This window comes from Schistocerca gregaria, chromosome 9, assembly GCF_023897955.1.
Source record: "Schistocerca gregaria isolate iqSchGreg1 chromosome 9, iqSchGreg1.2, whole genome shotgun sequence".
NCBI classification, from domain to species: domain Eukaryota; kingdom Metazoa; phylum Arthropoda; class Insecta; order Orthoptera; family Acrididae; genus Schistocerca; species Schistocerca gregaria.
The window spans coordinates 139,648,439-139,674,077 of NC_064928.1; the positions used below are offsets into that span (position 1 = coordinate 139,648,439).

General features: G+C 38.9%; 1 protein-coding gene across 11 annotated transcripts in view; it reads right to left on the reverse strand.

Moving 5' to 3' along the window:
* The window catches only part of LOC126291722 (uncharacterized), a 144,283-nt gene that overhangs the window by 113,538 nt on the left and 5,106 nt on the right, over positions 1-25,639 (reverse strand). For 7 of the 11 annotated variants that reach the window (XM_049985382.1, XM_049985379.1, XM_049985380.1 and 4 more), the window contains exons 3-4: positions 20,008-20,067; positions 9,249-9,317 (exon numbers count right to left, since the gene is read on the reverse strand). In XM_049985382.1, coding sequence (XP_049841339.1) covers positions 9,249-9,317; positions 20,008-20,067 — 129 coding nt within the window. Of the gene's footprint in view, positions 1-9,248; positions 9,318-20,007; positions 20,071-25,639 lie in introns of those variants that run through there. The other 4 variants (XM_049985384.1, XM_049985386.1, XM_049985381.1 and 1 more) reach the window with 2 other exon arrangements.

Genomic DNA, 25,639 nt, shown 5'->3' on the forward strand with positions numbered 1-25,639 from the left:
CGAATCCAGTCGCACAACTGAGACGATACCCCATAGGCCCACATATTGATTAGAATTCGCTTGTGAGGAATGGTGTCGAAAGTTTTCCGGAAATCTAGAAATACGTAATCAACTTGAGATCCCCTGTCGATAGCGGCCATTACTTCGTGCAAATAAAGAGCTAGCTGCGTTGCACAAGAGTGATGTTTTCTGTTTGAATACAGTATATGCTCCAAAACCCTACTGCAAACCGACGTCAATGACATAAGTTTGTAGTTAGATGGATTACTCCAACTACCCTTCTTAAACACTGGTGCGACCTGCCCAATGTGTAGGTACAGATCTATTGGTGAGCAAGCGGTTGTATATGAGTGCTAAGTAGGGAGCTATTGTATCAGCGTAATCTGAAAGGAACCTAATCGGTATACAATCTGGACCTGAAGACTTGCTCGTATCAAGCAATTTGAGTTGCTTCGCAACCCCTAAAGTATCTACTTCTAAGAAACTCATGCTAGCAGCTGTTCGTGTTTCAAATTCTGGAATATTCCATTTGTCTTCCCTGGTGAAGGAATTTCGGAAAACTGCATTCAATAACTCGGCTTTAGCGGCACAGTTTTCGGTAACAGTACAATCGGCACTGCGCAGTGAAGGTATTGACTGCGTCTTGCCGCTTGTGTACTTTACATACGACCAGAATTTCTTCGGATTTTCTACCAAATTTCTCAACAAGTGCAGCAGACCATTTTAATGAAAATTTATTATACTTTAATTTTTGACAATACTTGGTTGTAACAACCAAGTAACTACCTACTGTGTGAATGATGGATGTATAGAAAGCATATGTAAGTCTTAAGTCTGTAAATAGTGGAAGTTTAATTTTAAATCTTGTACATAATCTGACTGTTCTTAACTGAGGATCACTGAAATGAATAATTTACTTTAATTTTTGACAATACTTGGTTGTAATAGCCAAGAAACTAGCAAATGTCGGAATTATGGATGTAATGAAAGCAGATGTAAGTATTAAACCTGTAAATATTAGAAGTTTAAATTTAATTCATGTACATAATTTTACAGTTTATTGACTGAGGGTCATTAAAATTAATGAAACTCAAGTTTTTCTAATTACATTTTTGTAATGTGTTTATCTGACATGTTCCACACACAGGAGGATTCCCTCTTTTATGGGTCTATGGAATGAATAATTAATCTAATCTAATCTAATCTTATCTAATCTAATCTAATCTAAAGGCAGAGACCGGGATACAGGATTCAAAGGACGCTATAGGAGGCAGAACGGGCTGCCTTACACATAACAGGATGCCATGTACACATTTTAGATGTGGGAGTCCTGACCATTTCAAATGAGACTGTCCAGGCATCCAGCGAAAGAAAAGTGAGAATTCTGACTGACTAGAGGCCAGTAATAGGGGCGAGGTTAAGGTGAGTAGACTCTTAGTGTGTAATAAGGCAGTGGCTCACAGTCAAACCTTTTAAGGTAACGTTTGGACAATCACAGATGTCATTTTTGGCACACACAGTTTCTCCCCAGGGTATTACTGCTGACCAAGGCTGCTTTAAGACTGTGCACAACCGTTTGCCACCTAAGAGTCCCAAGGCTATGGCAAGGTTCATTGGCATGATTAATTTTTTCCAAAAATTCACACTTAACTTTGCCCAGATCGCTAGTCCACAGAGTTAAATGAGAAAGAAAGGAAGGATATTTGAATGGGGTCCACAGAGGAGTGGAGGAGGGGGAGGGGGAAGGGTGGGGATTTCTCAGAAGGGTGGATTATCTGCAGGAGGTGCCATAAATCAATTAGCAGGACAAAAGGTCAAGAGAAGAGGAGGGGGAAGAGTCAGGGTTTTCTCAGGGTGGATTATCCCCTGGATGCTTCTATATCAGGTGTAGCACCTCTTCTTTTATTAGAACACTAGTCAAGAAGAAGACCGACAGGGTACACCTCTCTCAGTTGTCCAAGATCAGAAATTTTATATTCAGTTTACAGACTGGAAAGGTTGGCTGTATTATTTGCTTTGCAGAAAATCCGTACATCCCAGGAATACTGTCCATTCATTGTTGAAAGTGATAACCATGCCCTTATCGGGAACGGGGACAACCGAGGTGGATGGGGTATATTGCAAGAGAAGCAATTCAGATCTCCGCCTTCAGTTTAGAGTGTATCATATAGGTGGGGGGTATAAAGCTGTTGCTGACAAACATTATTTTATCTTCGGGAAAGGGGATATTGAATCATATAGTGAGTGGACATTTCAAGGAGGCAGTAAGCACAAAGCAGACTTCTTTGTGGCTATCCTCACGTATCTCCTGCGGTTGTTTACAGGCAGTGCAGAACATTAGGGTTCCAATGTTAAGTTACAAGAAATTCAAGATGTGATACAGGGAGGAGAAAAGGTTAAGCCCTAATGTTTAACTGTAAATGTTTTGAGCTGTCCAGTCAGGGGAAGTAAACAAGACAAAATAGCTTCACCTCTCACCCCTGGAGTAGTATCTTTACTAATGTAAATATTACCGAGAGTTGTTAGTCAGTAGCCATTTAGGAATATTTAAAACACAACTGAAAATTCAAGAAAATATTATATAGCAGATCACAGACAAGGGAATTAAGGAGTGGGTACAGTTTTGCAAAGTCTGTGCAATGAGTAACCAAATGATGAGCACACGGCACAGAGTGACTGCTAGCTTCTGAAATAGTGACGTCACCCACGCAGATATTACACATTAATTATGTAGACAATCTCCTGCAGAAGCAAGTCGGGAATAGGTTCATATTAATTTGTGTGGATATCTTTACCTGCTTTTGCTGGTTATTTCCGAGCTGTGATATGACTGCACATGGCACTATAAATTGCTTCATGTCCTTGCTTTGTACCCTTGGGCAATTGCAATTTAGTCTCTGATAATGCTGCATCATTCAAGTCGAGACTGTTTCAGGGTTCCTGTTTCGAAAGGGGGATTGCACATACTGCTACAATGCCTTACTGTCCTAACCCATCATTTGAGGAATGAGTCAACCGCAATTTGTGTTCTGCCCACATAGCAGACCAATATGAAGACCTTTCTAGGTGGGTCTATTCACTTCAATGGTTAGCTTTTGCCTTCAACATGATGGTACATGAGTCTCAGAAACAGATCCCACTTGCCTTATGTCCACATGTAAGCCCAACATGCCACTAGAAAATTTGTGATTAATCAACCCATTGTTAACTGAGAAAAGTGATACAATGCAGATGTGAGACTACTGGAAGACAAGAGCTAATTTGAAGGGCAAGAAGCCCAGAATTATAACAAGGGGAGATGTCCTGCTCACCTCAAACAGGGTGACAGAGTCTGAGTGCAGAACTTTCAGGCAGTCAGTAAATATAAAATAATGATGAAGTTGTTGCCCAGATTGAAGGTGATGGTACAACTCTTCCTGTTTGCAACTCCAGTCACCCTTCACATCAAAAACCCACATTGTAATTGAATTTTTTTGGGAATATTCATCCCACGTTAAACCCAATACTAATGATGTAAGAAAATGTAATAAGTGATGTGTATGAATTTAAGCCTGTATAAAGAAGGAGAGCAACTGTGTTGATAACCAATGTTCAGTAATAGTGTTCAATGAACTGGTGCAACTGTGAGCAAATCATCATCTCCTATATATATATATATATATATATATATATATATATATATATATATATATATATATATATATATAAAACAGAAAGAAACTTCCACATGGGAAAAATATATTAAAAACAAAGATTCCAAGACTTACCAAGCGGGAAAGCGCCGGCAGACAGGCACATGAACAAAACACACAAACACACACACAGAATTACAAGCTTTCGCAACTGGCAGTTGCTTCGTCAGGAAAGAGGGAAGGAGAGGGAAAAATGAAAGGATGTGGGTTTTAAGGGAGAGGGTAAGGAGTCATTCCAATCCCGGGAGCGGAAAGACTTCCCTTAGGGGAAAAAAAGGACAGGTGTACACTCGCACACACACACACATATCCATCCGTACATACACAGACACACAGACACGGATGGATATGTGTGTGTGTGTGCGAGTGTACACCTGTCCTTTTTTTCCCCTAAGGGAAGTCTTTCCGCTCCCGGGATTGGAATGACTCCTTACCCTCTCCCTTAAAACCCACATCCTTTCATTTTTCCCTCTCCTTCCCTCTTTCCTGACGAAGCAACTGCCAGTTGCGAAAGCTTGTAATTCTGTGTGTGTGTTTGTGTGTTTTGTTCGTGTGCCTGTCTGCCGGCGCTTTCCCGCTTGGTAAGTCTTGGAATCTTTGTTTTTAATATATATATATATATATATATATATATATATATATATATATATATATATATATATATATATATATATATATATAACAAACTGTACTTATAAGCAAAGTGTGGGTAGATATTCACTGCCTCTACTCCTGCTATCTTCCAATTTATCCTTAATTGGAGATGTAACAACACTAAAGGAAAGGACCTTTAGCAATTTAATTTAACTGTAGTATCCCGTGCAGTGGTGGCACTAATATTGTCTTCTCGAGTTCCCTCACTAGGAAACAACTACCTCATCTATACGTTTTGGGGATGGGAGTATGTGCTGTGATGGACACAAGCACCATTCTGTAGCTGCCAGCTGTGCATGTGTTTAATTTTGCAGTGGCTACACGAAGTGACATCCGGCCATGAGAGTACTTCACTGGCAGACAGAATGATGGCTGTGGGTGAACTGATGGGACACTAACACTGGACAAGCAACCGGGCTGCTGATATAGAGCGAAAGCTTTACCCTGGATGATTTTGGAAGTCTTGCTGAATGTGATGGGACCAACCTATGTGGCCATGTCAACAGGCACCTTAATGTAACTCCCAGCTATTCAAGAGGATATCTGAAGAGTTTCTGTACAATAAGGTGCTGAAGGCAATCTCTCAATTTGCATATCCGTAAAATGACTGATCAAATCTGAATGTTAAATTGTTTCTCTATTTTATATTGGTGCCAACAGCAGTGTTAATGTAAGTTTTTAATTTTAGGATTGTTGTGCCAAATTCTTAAAGGTTTTTGTTATAATTTTGGTAGTTGGGGACAACTGCTATTTTTCCTGATTTCTTAAGCAGCCATATCTCCTAAACTACCTTCAATGTGTGTTTTTTTTTTTTAATTGAACCCATGGAGATGATTAAGTTTAGTTCTAATTTATTTGTTTTAATAATGGTTGTTAAGTATAAACCACTTAATCAACCAGAAATATAATACTCTCTTGTCACACTCTTACTCACATTCTGTATTATTTCAACTGCACTGTCCACTGCATTATAATGTCAAATATGTGATACTACACTAGGGTGCAGATGTACACCAAATCAGTCAGCACTGAGGCACAGTGGTTGGTAAATTGAAAGGGCCACAGCTCCCGAACATTCTCTAAAGACCAGAAAATACATTCCACCTCAACATAATAGATGAGATAATTTTATAAATGAAACATTTGCAGTCGTGAAAACTTATTGATTAATCCCTGTTGGGTCCTACATAAAATCCACAAGTGAATTGCTAATAACCATTATTTGTTGAACATAGTTCACACCAATTGTAATAAATGAATAAATAAATAAACAAACAGCAGAACTGATTCACAGAGTTACTACAAATGGCCTATCAAGACAAAGTGACCTTCTCTACAGCAATGAGTCTGGGTTCCCTAAACAGTGAGTGATGTGAAACCTATCCTGTACTCTTCAAATGTGATACTCCTACAATGGAACTGCAGTAGCTTGGATGACTGACACTGCATAAAAATTAATTTAAAATAAGGAGATACGTATGGTCTACCACCCATCAAGGTTATTTATCCATAAACCTTAATATTTTAACACACCAATGTTCAAAGGTTAACGAATCAATGACTACAGAAGCATACGTTTCATAAATTAGGTATCAAATGGAAAAAGCTAAATATTTGCTTGAAAAAACATGCAGTACTTGAATACTCATATTCCCCAAAATAGATGCTGCTGGGTTTCTGTGCAAATCTTCCCCTATTAGTAATTGAAATGTGACTGTGGAGATTTAAGGAGGTGATTGAAAGACCTCAAAATGTAAGTTCTATTTTTAGAAATATAATACTAAATATTGCATGTGTTAATATTTTTTGCCAAATCACTTATGATTCTTATGAACCTTCTGTGACTTTTGCTTCTCCAATATTCAAATTTGTTAACCTTTGATCATTGATTGTGCACAAATGCACAGTTTCACAGATAAATGACACTGATGAGTGGCAGAGAAGACACTTCTCCAAACTTAAAAACTATTTTTATTTGGGTTAAGCCATGTCAGCTGGGTTACTTTCCTTGTGAGAGTTATGGATTTGACCTGGATTTGGTATTACGACACTTTTCAGAAGTTTTTGACTCGGTATTTTTTTTTTTTTTTTTTTTTTTGTCATAACACATCATGAATGGATAAAGAAGCATCTACAGTTACTGAATTTCATACCTGGTATTCTCATGGATGTGTAATAGGATCGTTACTGTTAGCAGATAGTATTAGTGGCGGGTTCAGCTTTTAGCAAACAATGTATCTATGACAAACAGTCATTCAATAAAGAATTGTAGGAATGTCCAGTTGGTTTTCAACAAAATATCAGTCTCATACAAACAAATGCAGTAATGTTGCACTACGGGGTTAATGAATCACAGCTAAAGTCAGACCTGTCCTGCCAGTGTCTGAGCGTAAACAAATTGTAGAGATATGAAGTTGAATTACTAGATAATCTCAGTCTTAGGTAAAACAAATGGCAAGATTTAATCCATCGATTGGCCACCAGGAATTTTCAGTTTGGCTGTGAAGGAGACTGCTTATGCCATACATTAGAGTACTGCTTCATTGTGTGGGTTCCAAAACTGGTTGGACTAACAGGGACCATTAAACTTGTGCAAAAGAAAGGGATAGCAGAAATGGTTACACACGTGTCTGTTCTGTGGAAGGTAATAATGGAAACTACAGGTGAAGTAAACTGATAAGGTAACAAAATCCCATGAAATATATTTACAAAAATATACGACTCAGTTATCACAACACAATCCTTTCGAACACCATTCATATCTACTGAAGAGACTGCAGAAATAAAAACCTATAGCAGGGCATGGAGAAAGGCATACAAGTAATCATTCTTGTCAAACTTCATCTGTGAGTGGAACTGTTAAAGAACCACCTACAATATATATAGATATACAAGGGACATTCCAAAAGCAACTTTTGTCATTGTTTTTGAAAGAGAATGTGGTACACCAGGTGACACAAACAAGTGCCATATGAATTGACATCCACTGCTAGTTTAGAAAGAGAAGGGGTGCCAGTGGAGGAAGAATGACATATGCACAGAGGGCCAGAAAAGAGAGAATAGCACTAAACTGGCATAGCTGAGGTTATTAGAGCACATATCACAATGGCAGACAGATGTGCACTGACAATGTGGTCACCAATGGAAATATGTACTGTTAACTGGTGCGAATGGTTACATTGGACTAGTGTGTGAATGACTACAGATTATCCACATCTAGTCTCAGGATGTCACTTCCAAACCAATGCTGAAGTGCAGCAGGCTGTGCAAAATTTTCTTGCATCCAGGGGCACCAAGTTTTACCAGAGTGGTTTCTTCAAACTGATTGCACGCTTTGACAAATGTCTTAATATTGGTGGTGACTATGTCGAAAAATAGTGCAAAATGTATAGTTTTTGATGTCATGGTGTATTTGTTTTTGGCAATCAAGTTTCATCATTGTTTTTCAAACAGAAACGTGTTTTCAGAACATCCTTTGTAGTTTGCTTTACTTTTTGCATGTTTTGTGAATCACATTCACAACAACTCAACTGTGATCTGGAATGCATCAATAGTTTCCAAATAAGATACATTTTCTCTGTTGAAATACTGCTACATTATGACCATTTATGTAACCAGATTTTTTATCCTAATATACAACAAAATTTGACAAATGTAACCCAAGAAATTCATAGTTGTCAAATAGAAAGACTTTCAATTGGTTTTTAAAACTTTCATTATTCACCAGCAACTTTAATTCATAAAGGTGATCAAATATTTTTGTTGTAGCATACTTTTCAACTTTCTGTGCAAGAGTTAAGGTAATATTGGGGATAGTGGAGGACATTTTTGTGCTTATTTAAGGGTGCTGCTATTTTCAAATAATGTGACTAACTCTTCACAACAAAAGGTCATAAAATACTAAACATATGTGAGGCTGTTGTTACTATGCATAATTTTTTAAACAGTTGTGTACATGAAGTTTGAGGATGGGCATCAGATTTACCCCCACAGTTCTTTTCTGTATGATAGATACTTTATGTCTACATCCAGAAATGACCCAGAATGTTACTCCATTTGACATCAATGGATGGAAGCATGTAAAGTAAGTTAATTTTGCAATGCTTTCCAGTACCAAATGTCAAGTACAGTGGACAACACTGAACCCAAGGGTTTGAGAAGGTATATGATATTCAATAAAAATTCTGAAGGACATTGCTACTCAGGAACACTGAACAGTCAGTTTTACATCTTTCCTTTCTCCTGTGATGTACTTATATTGATAGTGACCTATTTGCCTTGCACTGTACTGGATGAACTGTGATTCATAAAGAGTAAGTCAAGCAATATACCATTTACCGACAAATAATCAATAATACTTCTGAATATTTGATTTATAGTTCCTTTTACCTCAGCATGCCAGACTGAAGGAGATCAAGGAAAGGAAGTGAGACAGATTAGGGCTCAACATCTTGCAGGTGTCAAGATCTTTACAGGGAAAGGATGGGAAAGAAAATCAGATGCAACCTTTACAAAGGAACTGTCCTGCATTTGGCCTATCCAAATCAGGGAAACTCCAAAAAATTTAAATATGGGTGGTCATACAGGCCTCTCAACTCCTGTCCTCCAGTGTCTTAACCAGTGTTCTACCTCACTCAATCCAGTTCAGAAAGTAGGTTCAGAAAACCAGCAGTTCAGATAGACTGAAACACAATTCCTGTATCTCTATTACACAGGGCACACCTGGAACTTACAAATAAGGTACAAGGCTAGGATGCGTGTGGGGGGCCGGTAACATTCCTTGCGGATCACCTATGAGTGAACTAACAAAACGAGGAGTTAATATCCACACAAATCACCTTCCATCATGCTGTGCACATTGGTTTGCAGACAATGTAAAGACAGATGAATTTTGATACTTACCAGAGTTTCTTCCTTAATGAATATGTCTTCAATCTCTTGATTTGGAGATGTGGATGGGTCGGTTTCAACCTGAATGAAAATAAATGAGAGGGGTCAGGTGCAACACAGGCTACAAAAATACAGAAAAAAATGGGTCTAAACAACATAAATGAATATGTCATGACAACTGAAAGCCTGTGACAGACTGGGACTTGAACCTAGACAAAATTGCCACAATAGTCAGAGTGTCTGACAAACCATCCTAGCCTGATTCAAACTTTCATTTGTCACTGATGTTCCCTCCTACAATTTCACAATCCTATTTCCTGAGGTTCTACAACCATGACATGTATGGTACAGAACACAACAGCAGCTCTAGAGGAACAGAGTCGGTGGACCACTGTGGCTTAGCCTCACACAAAGGATGGACATGAAGTTAGTTAAATGCTGCGATATTAAATAGCTGGGTCATCACGCATGAAATCAATGCATCATATTTCAAATGCTCCTGCTTTGAGGGAATCACTGAGATTGTAGATATGCTGAATTTAGCTGTGCATGCAGTTTACTCAACACAAAATTTACAACAAATTTAAAATTATTCAAGAGCAGCAAGCATATCCTTTGCTTTACTCAACTTTACTGATCAATGTTCTCATCTATTATTCTACATCTACATCTACATCACTACTCTGCAATTCACATTTAAGTGGTTGGCAGAGGGTTCATCGAACCACAATCATACTATCTCTCTACTATTCCACTCCCGAAAAGGGAGCGGGATAAACGAACACCTAAACCTTTCTGTTCGAGCTCTGATTTCTCTTATTTTATTTTGATGATCATTCCTACCTATGTAGGTAGGGCTCAACAAAATATTTTCGCATTCAGAAGAGAAAGTTGGTGACAGAAATTTCATAAAAAGGTCTCGCCGCGACGAAAAACGTCTATTCTGTAATGACTTCCATCCCAACTCGTGTATCATATCTGCCACACTCTCCCCTATAACGTGATGACACAAAACGAGCTGCCCTTTTTTGCACCCTTTCAACGTCCTCCGTCAATCCCACCTGGTAAGGATCCCACACCGTGCAGCAATATTCTAACAGAGGACGAACGAGTGTAGTGTAAGCTGTCTCTTTAGTGGACTTGTTGCATCTGCTAAGTGTCCTGCCAATGAAACGCAACCTTTGGCTCACCTTCCCGACAATATTATCTATGTGTTCCTTCCAACTGAAGTTGTTCGTAATTTTAACACCCAGGTACTTAGTTGAATTGACAGCCTTGAGAATTGTACTATTTATCGAGTAATCGAATTCCAATGGATTTCTTTTGGAACTCAAGTGGATCATCTCACACTTTTCGTTATTTAGCGTCAACTGCCACCTGACACACCATACAGCAATCTTTCCTAAATCGCTTTGCAACTGATACTGGTCTTCGGATGACCTTACTAGACGGTAAATTACAGCATCATCTGTGAACAATCTAAGAGAACTGCTCAGATTGTCACCCAGGTTATTTATATAGATCAGGAACAGCAGAGGTCCCAGGACGCTTCCCTGGGGAACACCTGATATCACTTCAGTTTTACTCGATCATTTGCCGTCTATTACTACGAACTGCGACCTTCCTGACAGGAAATCATGAATCCAGTCGCACAACTGAGATGATACCCCATAGCTCCGCAGCTTGATTAGAAGTCGCTTGTGAGGAACGGTGTCAAAAGCTTTCCGGAAATCTAGAAATATGGAATCAACTTGAGGTCCCCTGTCGATAGCGGCCATTACTTCGTGCGAATAAAGAGCTAGCTGTGTTGCACAAGAGCGATGTTTTCTGAAGCCATGCTAATTACGTGTCAATAGATTGTTCCCTTCGAGGTGATTCATAGTGTTTGAATATAGTATATGCTCCAAAACCCTACTGCAAACCGACGTCAATGATATAGGTCTGTAGTTAAATGGATTACTCCAACTACCCTTCTTGAACACTGGTGCGACCTGCGCAATTTTCCAATCTGTAGGTACAGATCTATCGGTGAGCGAGCGGTTGTATATGAGTGCTAAGTAGGGAGCTATAGTATCAGCGTAATGTGAAAGGAACCTAATCGGTATACAATCTGGACCTGAAGACTTGCTCGTATCAAGCGATTTGAGTTGCTTCGCAACCCCTAAGGTATCTACTTCTAAGAAACTCATGCTAGCAGATGTTCGTGTTTCAAATTCTGGAATATTCCATTCGTCTTCCCTGGTGAAGGAATTTCGGAAAACTGCGTTCAATAACTCCGCTTTAGCGGCACAGTCGTTGGTAACAGTACCATCGGCACTGCGCAGTGAAGGTATTGACTGTGTCTTGCCGCTTGTGTACTTTACATAATTTCGAGACAATGTTTCGTTTGGAACCTATTAAAGGCATCTCGCATCGAAGTACGTTCCAAGTTTCGCGCGTCTGTAAATTTTAGCCCATCTTCAGGATTTCGCGTTTTTCTGAACTTCGCATGCTTTTTCCGTTGCCTCTGCAACAGCGTTCGGACCTTTTTTGTGTACCACGGGGGATCCATTCCATCTCTTACCAATTTATGAGGTATGAATATCTCAATTGCTGTTGCTACTATATCTTTGAATTTGAGCCACATCTCGTCTACATTTGCATAGTCAGTTCGGAAGGAATGGAAATTGTCTTTTAGGAAGGCTTCTAGTGACACTTTATCCGCTTTTTTAAATAAAATTATTTTGCGTTTGTTTCTGATGGATTTGGAAGAAATGGGATTGAGCCTAGCTACAACGACCTTGTGATCACTAATCCCTGTATCAGTCATGATGCTCTCTACCAGCTCTGGATTGTTTGTGGCTAAGAGGGCAAGTGTGCTTTCACAACCATTTACAATTCGCGTGGGTTCGTGGACTAACTGCTCGAAATAATTTTCGGAGAAAGCATTTAGGACAATCTCGGAAGAAGTTTTCTGCCTACCACCGGTTTTGAACAAGTATTTTTGCCAACATACCGAGGGTAGGTAGAAGTCCCCACCAACTATAACCGTATGAGTGGGGTATTTATTTGTTACGAGACTCAAACTTTCTCTGAACTGTTCCGCAACTGTATCATCGGAGTCTGGGGGTCGGTAGAAGGAGCCAATTATTAACTTAATTCGGCTGTTAAGTATAACCTCCACCCATACCAATTCGCACGGAGTATCTACTTCGACTTCACTACAAGATAAACCACTACTGACAGACACAAACACTCCACCACCAATTCTGCCTAATCTATCTTTCCTGAACACTGTCTGAGACATTGTAAAAATTTCTGCAGAACTCATTTCAGGCTTTAGCCAGCTTTCTGTACCTATAACGATATCAGCTTTTGTACTTTCTATTAGTGCTTGAAGCTCAGGGACTTTTCCAGTGCAATTACAACAATTTACAACTATAATTCCGACTGTTCCTTGATCCAAGCACGTCCTGTAATTGCCATGCACCCTTTGTCATTGCAGCCCACCCTGTACTTTCCCGAGGCCTTCTAACCTAAAAAACCGCCCAGTCCACGCCACACAGCCTCCGCTACCCGTGTAGCCGCCAGCTGAGTGCAGTGAACTCCTGACCTATTCAGCGGGACCCGAAACCCCACCACCCTATGGTGCAAGTCAAGGAATCTGCAGCCAACATGGTCGCAAAACCCTCCACCCAGGCTCTGCACCAAAGGTCCGCAGTCGGTTCTGTCAACGATGCTGCAGATGGTGAGCTCTGCCTTCATCTCGTAAGCAAGACCAGCAGCCTTCACCAAATCAGATAGCCGCTGGAATCCAGAGAGAATTTCCTCAGGTCCAAAGCGACACACGTCATTAGTGCCGACATGTGCCACCACCTGCAGCTGGCTGCACCTTGTGCTCTTCATGGCATCCGGAAGGACCCTTTCCACATCGGGAATGACTCCTCCCGGAATGCACACGGAGTGCACACTGGATTTCTTCCCCTCCTTAGCCGCCATATCCCTAAGGGGCCCCATTACGCGCCTAACATTGGAGCTCCCAACTACCAGTAAGCCCACCCTCTGCGATTGCCCGGACCTTGAAGGCTGAGAATGATCCTCTGAAACAGGGCAGGCAGCTGCATCTGGCTCAGCCAGAGACAGTGCCTGAAACCGGTTTGTCAGACGCACCGGGGAGGCTTTCTGATCAGCCTCCGGGGACGCCTTTCGCTGCCTGCCACGTCTTGGAACGACCTCCCAATCAACCACAGGCGAGGGCTCAGCCCCACTGTAGGCAGCAACCGGGCCAACCACAGCGGCAGACCGATCTGGGGACAGACGGGACGAGGTTGACATCCCCGTGATACCCAAGTCCGGCTCCCCACAGTGGTGCCCATTGGCAACAGCCTCAAGCTGCGCGACCGAAGTCAGCGCCAATAGTGATCATTCCATTATTTACTTAAAGCACTGGATTTTGCTATTTTTTATGCACCGAATGTGGAATTGGTGATTTATGAGTTATATCCAATATGCAATTTTACTCATTCTTGGATATGATTATATTTTTTTGAAGACATACCATTCAGAATGTGTTTCTACTCTACTCAAGTCACCACTTCACATACTGCTGGCCATACTATTACCATCATGCCTGCTACCCAATGAACAACAACCATTATGTAACAACATCTCATTCCAAATAACAGAGTAAAAACCATATGTAACAGTATAAATTCTTATGTAAGTTAACAAGTAGTCATTGTTCTAATCTTGACAATAATTTAAGGTTCTGAAAGCTAATTCTGTGAAGTGAAACTATTATTTTGGAATTTTTTTTAAATCTATACTGTAATTAGAAAAGGCAAATGTAATTTTGCTCACCCACATAGCTATTATTTCCATAATCCATACAATAAAAGTAAATCTTTAATGGTTTTGTCTGAATTTTTGAGTACAAAAATGACAAATTAAACTTATCAATACCGTACAGTGACATAAACTGAAGAGACTGTTACCCATCAAAACAAACTTGCATACCTTCAACATATTTCACATTGTAGGTTCAGCATATCCTGAAAGTTTTCACTGACATAATTCATGTTATTCTATCTACACCAATTTCATCCGTACCAATCTCTCCACTCATTTCTGCTCTTTTAACTCATTTCATTTACATAATATACACACAGCTCCTGCAATACAAGCATAAGGAGTGTTCAGTAACCACTGTATTAGGCACCTCACTGTGCAGCTGCAGGTTGAATGTCTGGAATCAGGTTGTACGCAGGTTGCAGGAAGTTGGCTTCCAGTGATACTGTATGGCTCTACAACAAAATAAGAGTAGACCATTCATACCGGGGCACCACTGGGGTCTGCCTCCCATTTACTCAAACCATACTGAGGTGACCTTCGTGACTAGGAGAATGCTTGTGCTCAATCTGGAGCCAATCCCAGACTTTGCCTGTCTCAACACAAGACCCAACTTCAACTTGGCAGTTGCTTCCAGTTTTCCAAGACTGTGTACAGGTTCTCCTCTAACCCTCTATTGAGTTAGCACTCCTAGGTGAAACAGTATTACGAGGATTAGCTCATCCAAAGACTGCAAGTTGATTCCTGGAAGAATCTTTCATTTTGGAGTGGCACTTGTACTGAAATTCCATCTCAGTGCCTTATAAGTGTACCTCAAATTTCACCACAAAGGACCACAGTTTTATAGCATTAATGGAGGGAACTACCCTCAACTAAAACATATGAAACCATATGTAACAATACTTTACAGTACAACTATATTATTTTTAAAGCCCAATAATACCCACAGATGTCTGGTAACATTGAAAATCTTCAAGTTAATAATTCCATCCTTTTATTATCACCATGACCATTCACAAGTTAGGCAATTATTTTCTGGAAACTACACTCACTTTGGATGTAATGGAGTTGGTTTTCTCAGAACTCAAGTTGAAAGTGGTATTCACTTCATTATCATTTCTGAAATGGCCTAACACTGTTAATTTACTCATTTACCTGATAAAATTGGTTTTATTGTAAATTACTTATGTAATTAATGATGGAAATTTGTATACCGCAGCATTCCTCTGTGGAGGGCCAAGCTCACAACGGCACTCAACCGTCCACAGTACAGAGCTGATAATACCGCTGTCACTACTTGATAATTTTGTTTTTAGAAGTTTCAAGTTCAAATTTTGAGCCTTCACCATCAGTAAAACTTGCATTTTCAAAACTATCTGAGCCAGAACTGCAACTTCAAATGCAAGCTCCATTACATCCTGGATCAGGAATGAATGTGTAAATATCAGAAAGGTTTTATGTACAGGACTATTTTGCCACCTTATCACATTCTGGACACTGAGGTACCTGTCTTAACAGTGTACATTGTTTGGGTATGTCCATTAACTAGCTGAACTTAGAACTTCACCAAATCTCATTTAATGGAGGAGGGGAGGGCAATGAAAATCTCACATCAGTTTGTTAATGGAAAGAATATATATTATCATAGTGGATAACATTTTCATTTACAAAATTACTCTCCTGTATAACAATATAAAATTGTCCATCAACCTTTACGGCCCCTCTGAACTCAATGCTATCATGCCAGCAAAACGTTAAGCATTCATGGGCGGATGCTAAGATGAAGTTCACCAACATGACCTCTCTAGTGATCATACAAATGAAGAGCGAGAAAAGCTAAGTAATTGTAAGGTTCAAAGGAAAGTACAGACAATGTTGTCTTTCATTCACAAAGTAAGTAAAGGTTCAACAAGATTTAATGTATTGTATAAAATATATCAATACAAGACTAGTTTTTTACATATCCATCAAAACTATGAATACTATATTCTCAGAGCCTTTTCATCTGTCTGACTCTTGTCTGTCCATCTGGATACTCCTCAGAGCTGGAATGTTTAAAATAAGTGTTTTAAAATGTTTTTAGTCACGAGTTAAAAATATTATTTAATACACTTACTAAATGTATGTACTACATTTTTTTCTGCAAAATTAGCTGTCAAATGACAGCTACATTTACAATGGAAAACAACAATTTTAATTGATTTAATTTCTTTAAAGCTGCCAAATGGTGAAGAATATTCAGAGAATATCTGTTATCATAATACATGACATTAAGATTTATAAAAATAATTCTGAGCAATGCATTAGGTATTTTTAGTGGTATAAAGCAAAAACATGAACATATCAAATAAAATTAATTATTTAAAAATTATAGGGTAAACTTCATGTGAGGGAAAGGGAGGGGGTTTCACCACATCTCATCTAGGAAGGAAGGTGGGTCCAAATCTTCTTTAAAGGCCCTCACACAATTAATGGACGTACCCTTTCCTATATCATCTCCACTGATAGTCATGTGTGACAACATTTACTTCAATCAAAGGACATAAATAAAGAATGAAGTTTGAGATACCACACCCTGTCAGGTTTATTACTAATGTTTTCTGGTATGATTGCTGTACCTTTTGGCATTTGTATCCTGTGTATTGATATTTACAGAGCATCAAACAAAGTGCCAAATAGATTAAGAAGTGGTGTTAGTCATCAAGACAAGTAAAACAAGTCCAATTAACATGTGCATACTTTCTGAAATCTGCATGAGAGGCTGAAAGACTATTGGTTGCTGATGTGAGCACAGTCACCACTTGGTGCTTCATAAAGTATGTCAACAGTACACATCACTCTGATGTGGTCAGTAGTCAGTTATGTGACTAGAGTTGTGTTGTAGCATAGCTTGTTTTGTTAGTCTGTGTAACTGTACAGTAAATTACTCACAGCCCTTGGTGTTTATTGTGGTGTCTTAGCTACTTATACAGATTACTTTCATACTGCTTTTAAGTACAAATGGTCCAGTGCATTTTCTTTTCTCTCCAACAATGGAAACCCACTACTCCACAAATGATGTGTTGCAGTTTAGCAAATGTAAATAACTTTCAAGTATGTGAACTTCATGCTGAAAAACATCTGCACCTCAGAGCAGCACCTAATAAACTGTTTGCCAAACATTTCCACAGTCCTAGTTACACAGGTTCTTTGGCAACCCAAAGGGTAAACAGTCCATAGCCTTGTCCACTCCATATATCTGATATGGATGGAACATGCCATCCTTAGCGGACAAAAATTCTATAAAATGTGTGACGATTAGCGGGCTGTGTGGTTCCTACCCTTTTCTAGACAGTACTTCATACACAATTTCTGTATCCATACCAGCACAACCAGACATCAAGGCAATAAGATCACAATTGGCAACTTGCAGTTCTATCAATGGCGCAAGTAAGTGTGTAATGCAGATCCTTTGTTTGTATCTAACATTTCACTTACAGATAAGATGCGCAGCTTACATCAATTTGTGTCATAAACTTCCAATATGAGCATGTGTGGGCTGATGAAAACCTCATCCACCTGCACTAAAAGTGGATAAGCACTGTTTCTCAAACAACAAAAGGACAGGCGTTTTTGGGCAAAGATTAATAGGGCCACAGAGATTAAACAGTGCTCATTATCAGTATTTTCTCATTAATACTGATCAAGGATGTGTCGTGTCCATGAAGACTACAGATAAGGTTGATGCACAATGGCACACCATCACATTCTCGCAGCAGTGTGCTAGAACATCTAGCACTGACATTTCGGGACCACCACTGGTTTGGTTGGGAAGGCCCCACTCTCCTGGTACCCCACACCTCAATCATCAATACTTTCACTTAGGACAGCAACTGAAGAAATAATGGATTTAGTTTCAAAGGAGTGTGATTCCTAATCCTGGAGAACAAAGGGACACACTGTTGTTTTTAGTAATAACACTGAGCCCCTCCTGTAAACAAGAATTGAGATCTAAGAAAGTATGTGATTCCACAAGCTCCTTTATAGGATATGTTTTCTTGTTTTGATGATACGACTTATCTAAGAAGCTAGATTAAGGAAGGGCAAACCTACGTTTATAGCATTTGTAGACTTAGCGAAAGCTTTTGACAATGTTGACTGGAATACTCTCTTTCAAATTATGAAGGTGGCAGGGGTAAAATACAGGTAGCGAAAGGCTATTTACAATTTGTACAGAAACCAGATGACAGTTATAAGAGTCGAGGGACATGAAAGGGAAGCAGTGGTTGGGAAGGGAGTGAGACAGGGCTGTAGTCTATCCCCAATGTTATTCAATCTGTATATTGAGCAAGCAGTGAAGGAAACAAAAGAAAAATTCGGAGTAGGTATTAAAGTCCATAGAGAAGAAATAAAAACTTTGAGGTTCGCCGATGACATTGTTATTCTTTCAGAGACAGCAAAGGACTTGGAAGAGCAGTTGAACGGAATGGATAGTGTTTTGAAAGGAGGATTTAAGATGACCATCAACAAAAGCAAAACGAGGATAATGGAATGTAGTCGAGTTAAGTCGGGTGATGCTGAGGGAATTAGATTAGGAAGTGAGACACTTAAAATAGTAAAGGAGTTTTGCTATTTGGGGAGCAAAATAACTGATGATGGTCGAAGTAGAGAGGATATAAAATGTAGACAGGCAAGATCAAGGAAAGAGTTTCTGAAGAAGAGAAGTTTGTTAACATCGAGTATAGATTTAAGTGTCAGGAAGTCATTTCTGAAAGTATTTGTATGGAGTGTAGCCATGTATGGAAGTGAATCATGGACGATAAATAGTTTGGACAAGAAGAGAATAGAAGCTTTCTAAATGTGGTGCTATAGAAGAATGCTGAAGATTAGATGGGTAGATCACATAACTAATGAGGAAGTATTGAATCGGATTGGGGAGAAGAGAAGTTTGTGGCACAACTTGACCAGAAGAAGGAATCGATTGGTAGGACATGTTCTGAGGCATCAAGGGATCACCAATTTAGTATTGGAGGGCAGTGTGGAGGGTAAAAATCGTAGAGGGAGACCAAGAGATGACTACACTAAGCAGATTCAGAAGGATGTAGGTTGCAGTAGGTACTGGGAGATGAAGAAGCTTGCACAGGATAGAGTAGCATGGAGAGCTGCATCAAACCAGTTTCAGGACTGAAGACCACAACAACAAAAACCACTTCTCACTTCTTAAATTATTATACACCCTTAAAAAAATTAAAAAAAGAAGAAAACTGTGTGTGTGTGTGTGTGTGTGTGTGTGTGTGTGTGTGTGTGTGTGTGTGTGTGTGTGTGTGTGTACTGTCTTGTTCCAGATGTAACCATAACATCTGAGTAACATCAACAGCTCTGACACTTCTACATGTCAAAGATTTCTGGTGGTGTGAAATCATAAAAAAAGAAATGTGTTGACAGGGACTACCAGTCTGCTGATTTGTTGTTGCAATCATACAAAATAAGATTGCAGGGATGCTGCAAAAAATAAAAGTAAATACATTCTCTAAATAAGAAAGCATCATAAGGCAAAAAATATTACAAGCTGAGAGCCCATAAATGTACAACGTGCCAAATAGTTGCATCTGAGTCATAAGTAATGCACTTTAAAGTGAGATATCACTTCAAAGATTGATGCACTTACTACAGTTTTAGACATAAAAATAACAATACACAAATCCTGCCAAACTTGTACTAAATTTTCAGGAAAGCAAGACCCACTGAAGGTGACTCACAGCTGTGAAAAAAATTGGGTAACAAAAGATATGAACTTGGTCAACGGTTGCAGAAACCAGTAATTTCCATTTGGAATTTTGCGTGATTGTGCTGGACAATAACTCATTTTAAAAAGGCCTATTTGTTTCCCTATCTTTGGTTTTATTTTTGAGATACTACTACAATCTTTAAAAAAAACATAGTTGCTCATATTAACATTACTTACTGACTCTTGTTTGATGGTAGTCACCCCACAGACAAAGCTTTGATGTTGTTCTGCTTCCATCTTCTGGGGGAAAAAAATTTAAAAAAAATTAAAACAAAACAAACAACAAAGAACTAATAGCATGTAAACCATGCACTATAAAAAAGTGGGTGACTAGTTCCAAATCTTTTATTTTGTTTGTCTGGAGCTTCAAAACATGCACAGATATTGCATGGGAGTTGACAATTAAACCAATTGTTGAAACCTAGTTTCACATACACACACAGACTCAATCTGTACTTGACGAAGTTTAAGTTTATTCAAATCATTTTTTGTCTACATATTTTTTATAATATGTAGATTTTTTATAAGTTGCCCTTACATGTAGAGCTAGATAATCAGAGCTCAAAGTGGTGTTAAGATTGGCAAATTGTTTTCAGTGTTCGGAACTGTAAAATTGTGCATTTCACTAAAGAAACCAAAAAGGTGATATTCTATGACCACAGCATCAATGAGTCAGAGCTGGAAGCAGTGATAGTTGGCAGACATCTGTTTACTGGTAGAATATTGGTGAAACATGCAATATGTGTATAAATGAGATTTCTCACAAAACTCTCACGTGACCCATCCCGGAATATTGCTCAAGTACAAAATATGGCTAACAGCGGATCCTGAATGTATACAGATAAGGGCAGCATAAATTGTCACAGGTTTTTGACTCAAAGCAGCATCCCACAAAAATGTTAAACGATCTGAATTGGCAGACTCTTGAAGATAGATGCCATATATACTGAGAAACTTAGCTGTGATGTTTCTGAAAACAGTATTATGTGAAGAATCTATAGAGACAATGTTCAGCTCTCTGTGTATCACTCCCACAGAAACCATGAAGACAACATTAAACTAAGTACAGAATGCTCAAAGGTATTTAAACAGTAATTTTTCTCATGCCCCAGGTGTAACCGGAATTTTAGAAAACCCTAACATGTGTTACAGCATAAAGTTTCCACTTCCATGCACTTCACAGTGGTTTTGCAGATATGCAAAATCTAAATCTTTCAAACGTTCATATCAAAATGAAAGAAATATTTGTTCATGACTAATTCCGTAAATTGTCTGAACATTTAGAACACGGATCCACAAAATGTTTTTAGTGCTGCAGAAAAGCAAATTCGTTGCATATAACCTTACATGACACAGCTTCAAGTATTTTCAGTCCTTCATCAGTTGTTGGTATACTCATGAAACTTCCAGGCATCTAGTTGTTCTCGAACAGTAACTGAATAGCTCATTAAGAAAATATTTCACATTAGAGATTACTTGAACAACTAAGGATAATGCTAAAAACTTTAAAAGGTTATTGTTAATATTGAAGACTAATAATCTCACAACTCCCCCCCACCCCCCTTGAACCTTGGAGCTGGCCATTTGTGAGGAGGCTTGTGTGCCTCAGCAAAACAGATAGCCGTACCATAGGTGCAACCACAATGGAGGGGTATCTGTTAACAGGTCAGACAAATGTGTAGATCCTGAAGAGGGGCAGCAGCTTTTCAGTAGTTGCAGGGGCAACAGTCTGAATGTTTAACTAATCTGGCCTTGTAACATTAACCAAAACCGTCTTGCTATGCTAGTACTGCGAATGGCTGGTAGCAAGGGGAAACTACAGCCGTAATTATTCCCGGGGTCATGCAGCTTTACTGTGTGATTAAATGATGATTGTGTCCTCTTGGGTAAAATATTCCAGAGGTAAAACAGTCCCCCCGCTCGGTTCTCTGGACGGGGGACTACCCAGGATGACTTTGTTATCAGGAGAAACAAAACTGGCATTCTACGGATCAGAGCATGGAATGTCAGATCCCTTAATAGGGCAGGAAGGTTAGAAAATTTAAAAAGGGAAATGGATAGGTTAAAGTTAGAAATAGTGGGAATTAGTGAAGTATGGCGGCAGGTGGAACAATACTTCTCGTCACGTCAATACAGGGTTATAAATACAAAGTTGTAGGGGGAATGCAGGAGTAGGTTTAATAATGAGTAAAAAGATAGGAGCACAGTTAAGCTACTGTGAACAGCATAGTGAATTCATTATTGTAGCCAAAATAGACACAAAGCCCATGCCTGCCACAGTAGCACAAGTTTACATGCCAACTAGCTCCACAGATGACAGAGAGATTCAAGAAATGTATGATGAGATAAAAGAAATTATTCAGATAGTGAAGGGAGACAAAAACGTAATAGACATGGGAGACAGAAATTCGACTGTAGAAAAAGGAAGAGAAGGAAAAGTAGCAGGTGAATAAATAAGCAACCGCCTGGTTGAATGTTGCATAGAGCATAACTTATTCATAGCTAACACTTAGTTTAAGAATCATGAAAGAAATCTGTATACGTGGAAGAGGCCTGGAGACACTGGAAGGTTTCTGACAGACAGAGATTTAGGAACGAGTTTTTAAATTGTAAGACATTTCCAGGGGCAGATGTGGACTCTGACTACAATTTAATGGTTATGAACTGTAGACTAAAACTGGAGAAATTTCAGAAAGGTAGGGAGTTAAGGAGATGGAACCTGGATAAACTGAAAGAATCAGAGGTTGTAGAGTGTTTCAGAGAGAGCATTAGGGAACAATTTACAAGAATGGGGGGAAGAAATACAATATGAGAAGAATAGGTAGCTTTGAGAGATGAAATAGTGAAGGTGGCAGAGGATCAAGTAGGTAAAAAGATGAGGGCTAGTATAAATCCTTGGGTAACAGAAAAGACACTGAACTTAACTGATGAAAGGAGAAAATATAAAAATGCAGTAAACGAAACAGGCAAAAAGGAATACAAACGTCTTAAAAATGATATCGACAGGAAGTGCAAAATGATTTAGCAGGGATGGCTAGAGGACAAATGTAAGGATGTAGAGGCATGTATTGCTTGGGATAAGATAGATACTGCCTACAGGAAAATAAAAAAGCTTTGGAGAAAAGAGAACCACTCATATGAATATCAACAGCTCAGATGGAAAACCTGTTCTAAGCACAGAAGTGAAAGCAGAAAGGTGGAAGGAGTATACAGATTATCTATATAAGGGTGATGTACTGGAGGACAATATTTTGGAAATGGAACAGGACGTAGATGAAGATGAAATGGGAGATGTGATAATGCGTGAAGAGTTCGATAGAGCACTGAAAGAGCTGAGACAAAACAAGGCCTCAGTAGTAGACAACATTCCATTAGATGTAGTGATAGCCTCGGGAGAGCCAGTTCTGAGAAAACTCTACCATCTGGTGAGCAAGATGTATGAGACAGGCAAAATAACCTCAGACTTCAAGAAGAATATAATAATTCCAATCTCAAAGAAAGCAGTTGTTGATAAGTGTGAAAATTACTGAACTATCAGTCTAATAAGTCACAGCTGAAAAAAACAACACAAATTCTTTACAGACAAATGGAAAAACTGGTAGAAGCCGACCTCGGGGAAGATCAGTTTGTATTCCGTAGAAATGTTGGAACATGTTAGGCATTACTAACCCTATGACTGATCTTCGAAGATAGAGTATGTATGGAAAGGCAAACCTACATTTCTAGCATTTGTAGACTTAGAGAAAGCTTTTAACAATGCTCGCTGGAACACTCTCTTTCATATTCTGAAGGAGGTAGGGGTCAAATACAGGGAGTGAAAAGCTATTTACAATTTGTACAGAAACCAGATGGCAGTTATAAGAGTCAAGGGGCATGAAAGGGAAGCAGTGGTTGAGAAATGAGTGAGAAAAGGTTGTAGCCTATCTCCGATGCTATTCAATCTGTATATTGCGCAAGCAGTAAGAAGAAATCAAAACTCTGAGGTTTGCCGATATCACTGTAATTCTGTCAGAGACAGCAAAGGACCTGGAAGAGCAGTTGCGTGGAATTAACAGCGTATTGGAAGGAGGATATAAGATGAACATCAACAAAAGCAAAATGAGGATAATGGAATGTAGTCAAATTAAATCAGGTGATGCTGAGGGAATTAGATTAGAAAATAAAACACTTAAAGTAGTAAATTAGTTTTGCTACTTGGGGAGCACAATAACTGATGATAGTCTAAATAGAGATGGTATAAAATGTAGACTGGCAATAGCAAGGAAAGCATTCCTGAAGAAGAGAAATTTGTTAACATCGAGCATAGATTTCAGTGTCAGGATGTCTTTTCTGAAAGTATTTGTATGGAGTGTAGCCTTGTATGGAAGTGAAACGTGGACGATAAACAGTTTGGACAAGAAGGGGATACAGACTTTCAAAATGTGATGCTACAGAACAATGCTGAAGATTACATGGATAGATCACGTAACTAATGAGGAAGTACTGAACTGAATTCGAGAAAAGAGGAATCTATGGCATAACTTCACTAGAAGAAGGGATCGGTTGGTAGGACATGGTCTGAGGTATCAAGGGATCACCAATTTAGTACTGGAGGGAAGTGTGGAGGGTAAAAATCATAGAGGGAGATAAAGAGATGAATACACAAAGCAGATTCAGAAGGATGTAGGTTGTAGTAGGTACTTGGAAATGAAGAAGCTTGCACAGGATAGGTTAGTATGGAGAGCTACATGAAAGCAGTCTCTGTACTGAAGACTACAACAATAACAATCTTACAACTACTGAATTCAACATATAACTCATCACGTGTAGATGTTACATCTGTTTTTCAGATAGGCAGAAAGGACTACATCGACATACGAAAGGCATGTACTGACTTCCTCATGCTCCTAAAGTCATCTACAAGTATGTGTGTATGTATGAAAAGCATTGAGAAACTTCAAGAGCAGTATAGTGCAGTAATTGATTGTTTAGTTGATCCTTAGTAGAATATTTTATACATTATGAATGAAAGAAACACGTGACACTGGTGCAATATTATACCATATTTATTATTTTCGGTTGTTGTGCCATTGTCAGACACAAAATTAAGTATGCATTGCTGTGAAATTTCTATGGGACCAAAGACTTTAAACTAGTGCATCTCACAGAGCAACTCAGTTTTCAAAGATCTATGAGATACATTAAATAAAGAACTCAATGACAAATTACAACAACCGTTCCAAAAAGAAAAGCAAGTTGATTAATATTCAGTAAGCTTTCATGACATGTTCCAAGGCGGTGACTGAACAAGGTAATCGTGCCCTTAATCGGTTCATTATTACAAACAGGTAATATATTATGATATATAATTTCATAACATTGTTACATTCCATCCTGGATTTTACAATGTTTAATACAAGTAAGACTCAACATGTAAGCGAAACAACTGTAATCATACTAGGTAGTGTTCTTTTGAAGGGGGCAAGTGAAACTACAGTAACTCAAATACAGGAAATAAAGGAAAAATGGAACTTAGGAGTGGCAGGGGTAATTTTGCAAAGTGGTCTGGATGAGATTGTCAGCAGTACTGCAGTTAGAAGTGGTGAGTAAGGAATCTGATTATTCTGTACTAACTTTGGGAAAATAGTTATATGCTAATTAATTTCCATAATTTCAAGGTGCATTATCTTCCTGCATTTGTTGTGTATCACCTCACGTTGCATTTGTAGCTTGTGGCCTTCTTTACACAGGTCGAGTGCAAAGGTAGTCCCCTTTTGCAAGTCTTCAACTTTTCTGGTGTCCCATCAATTGGATGGAAATTGTGCTGTCA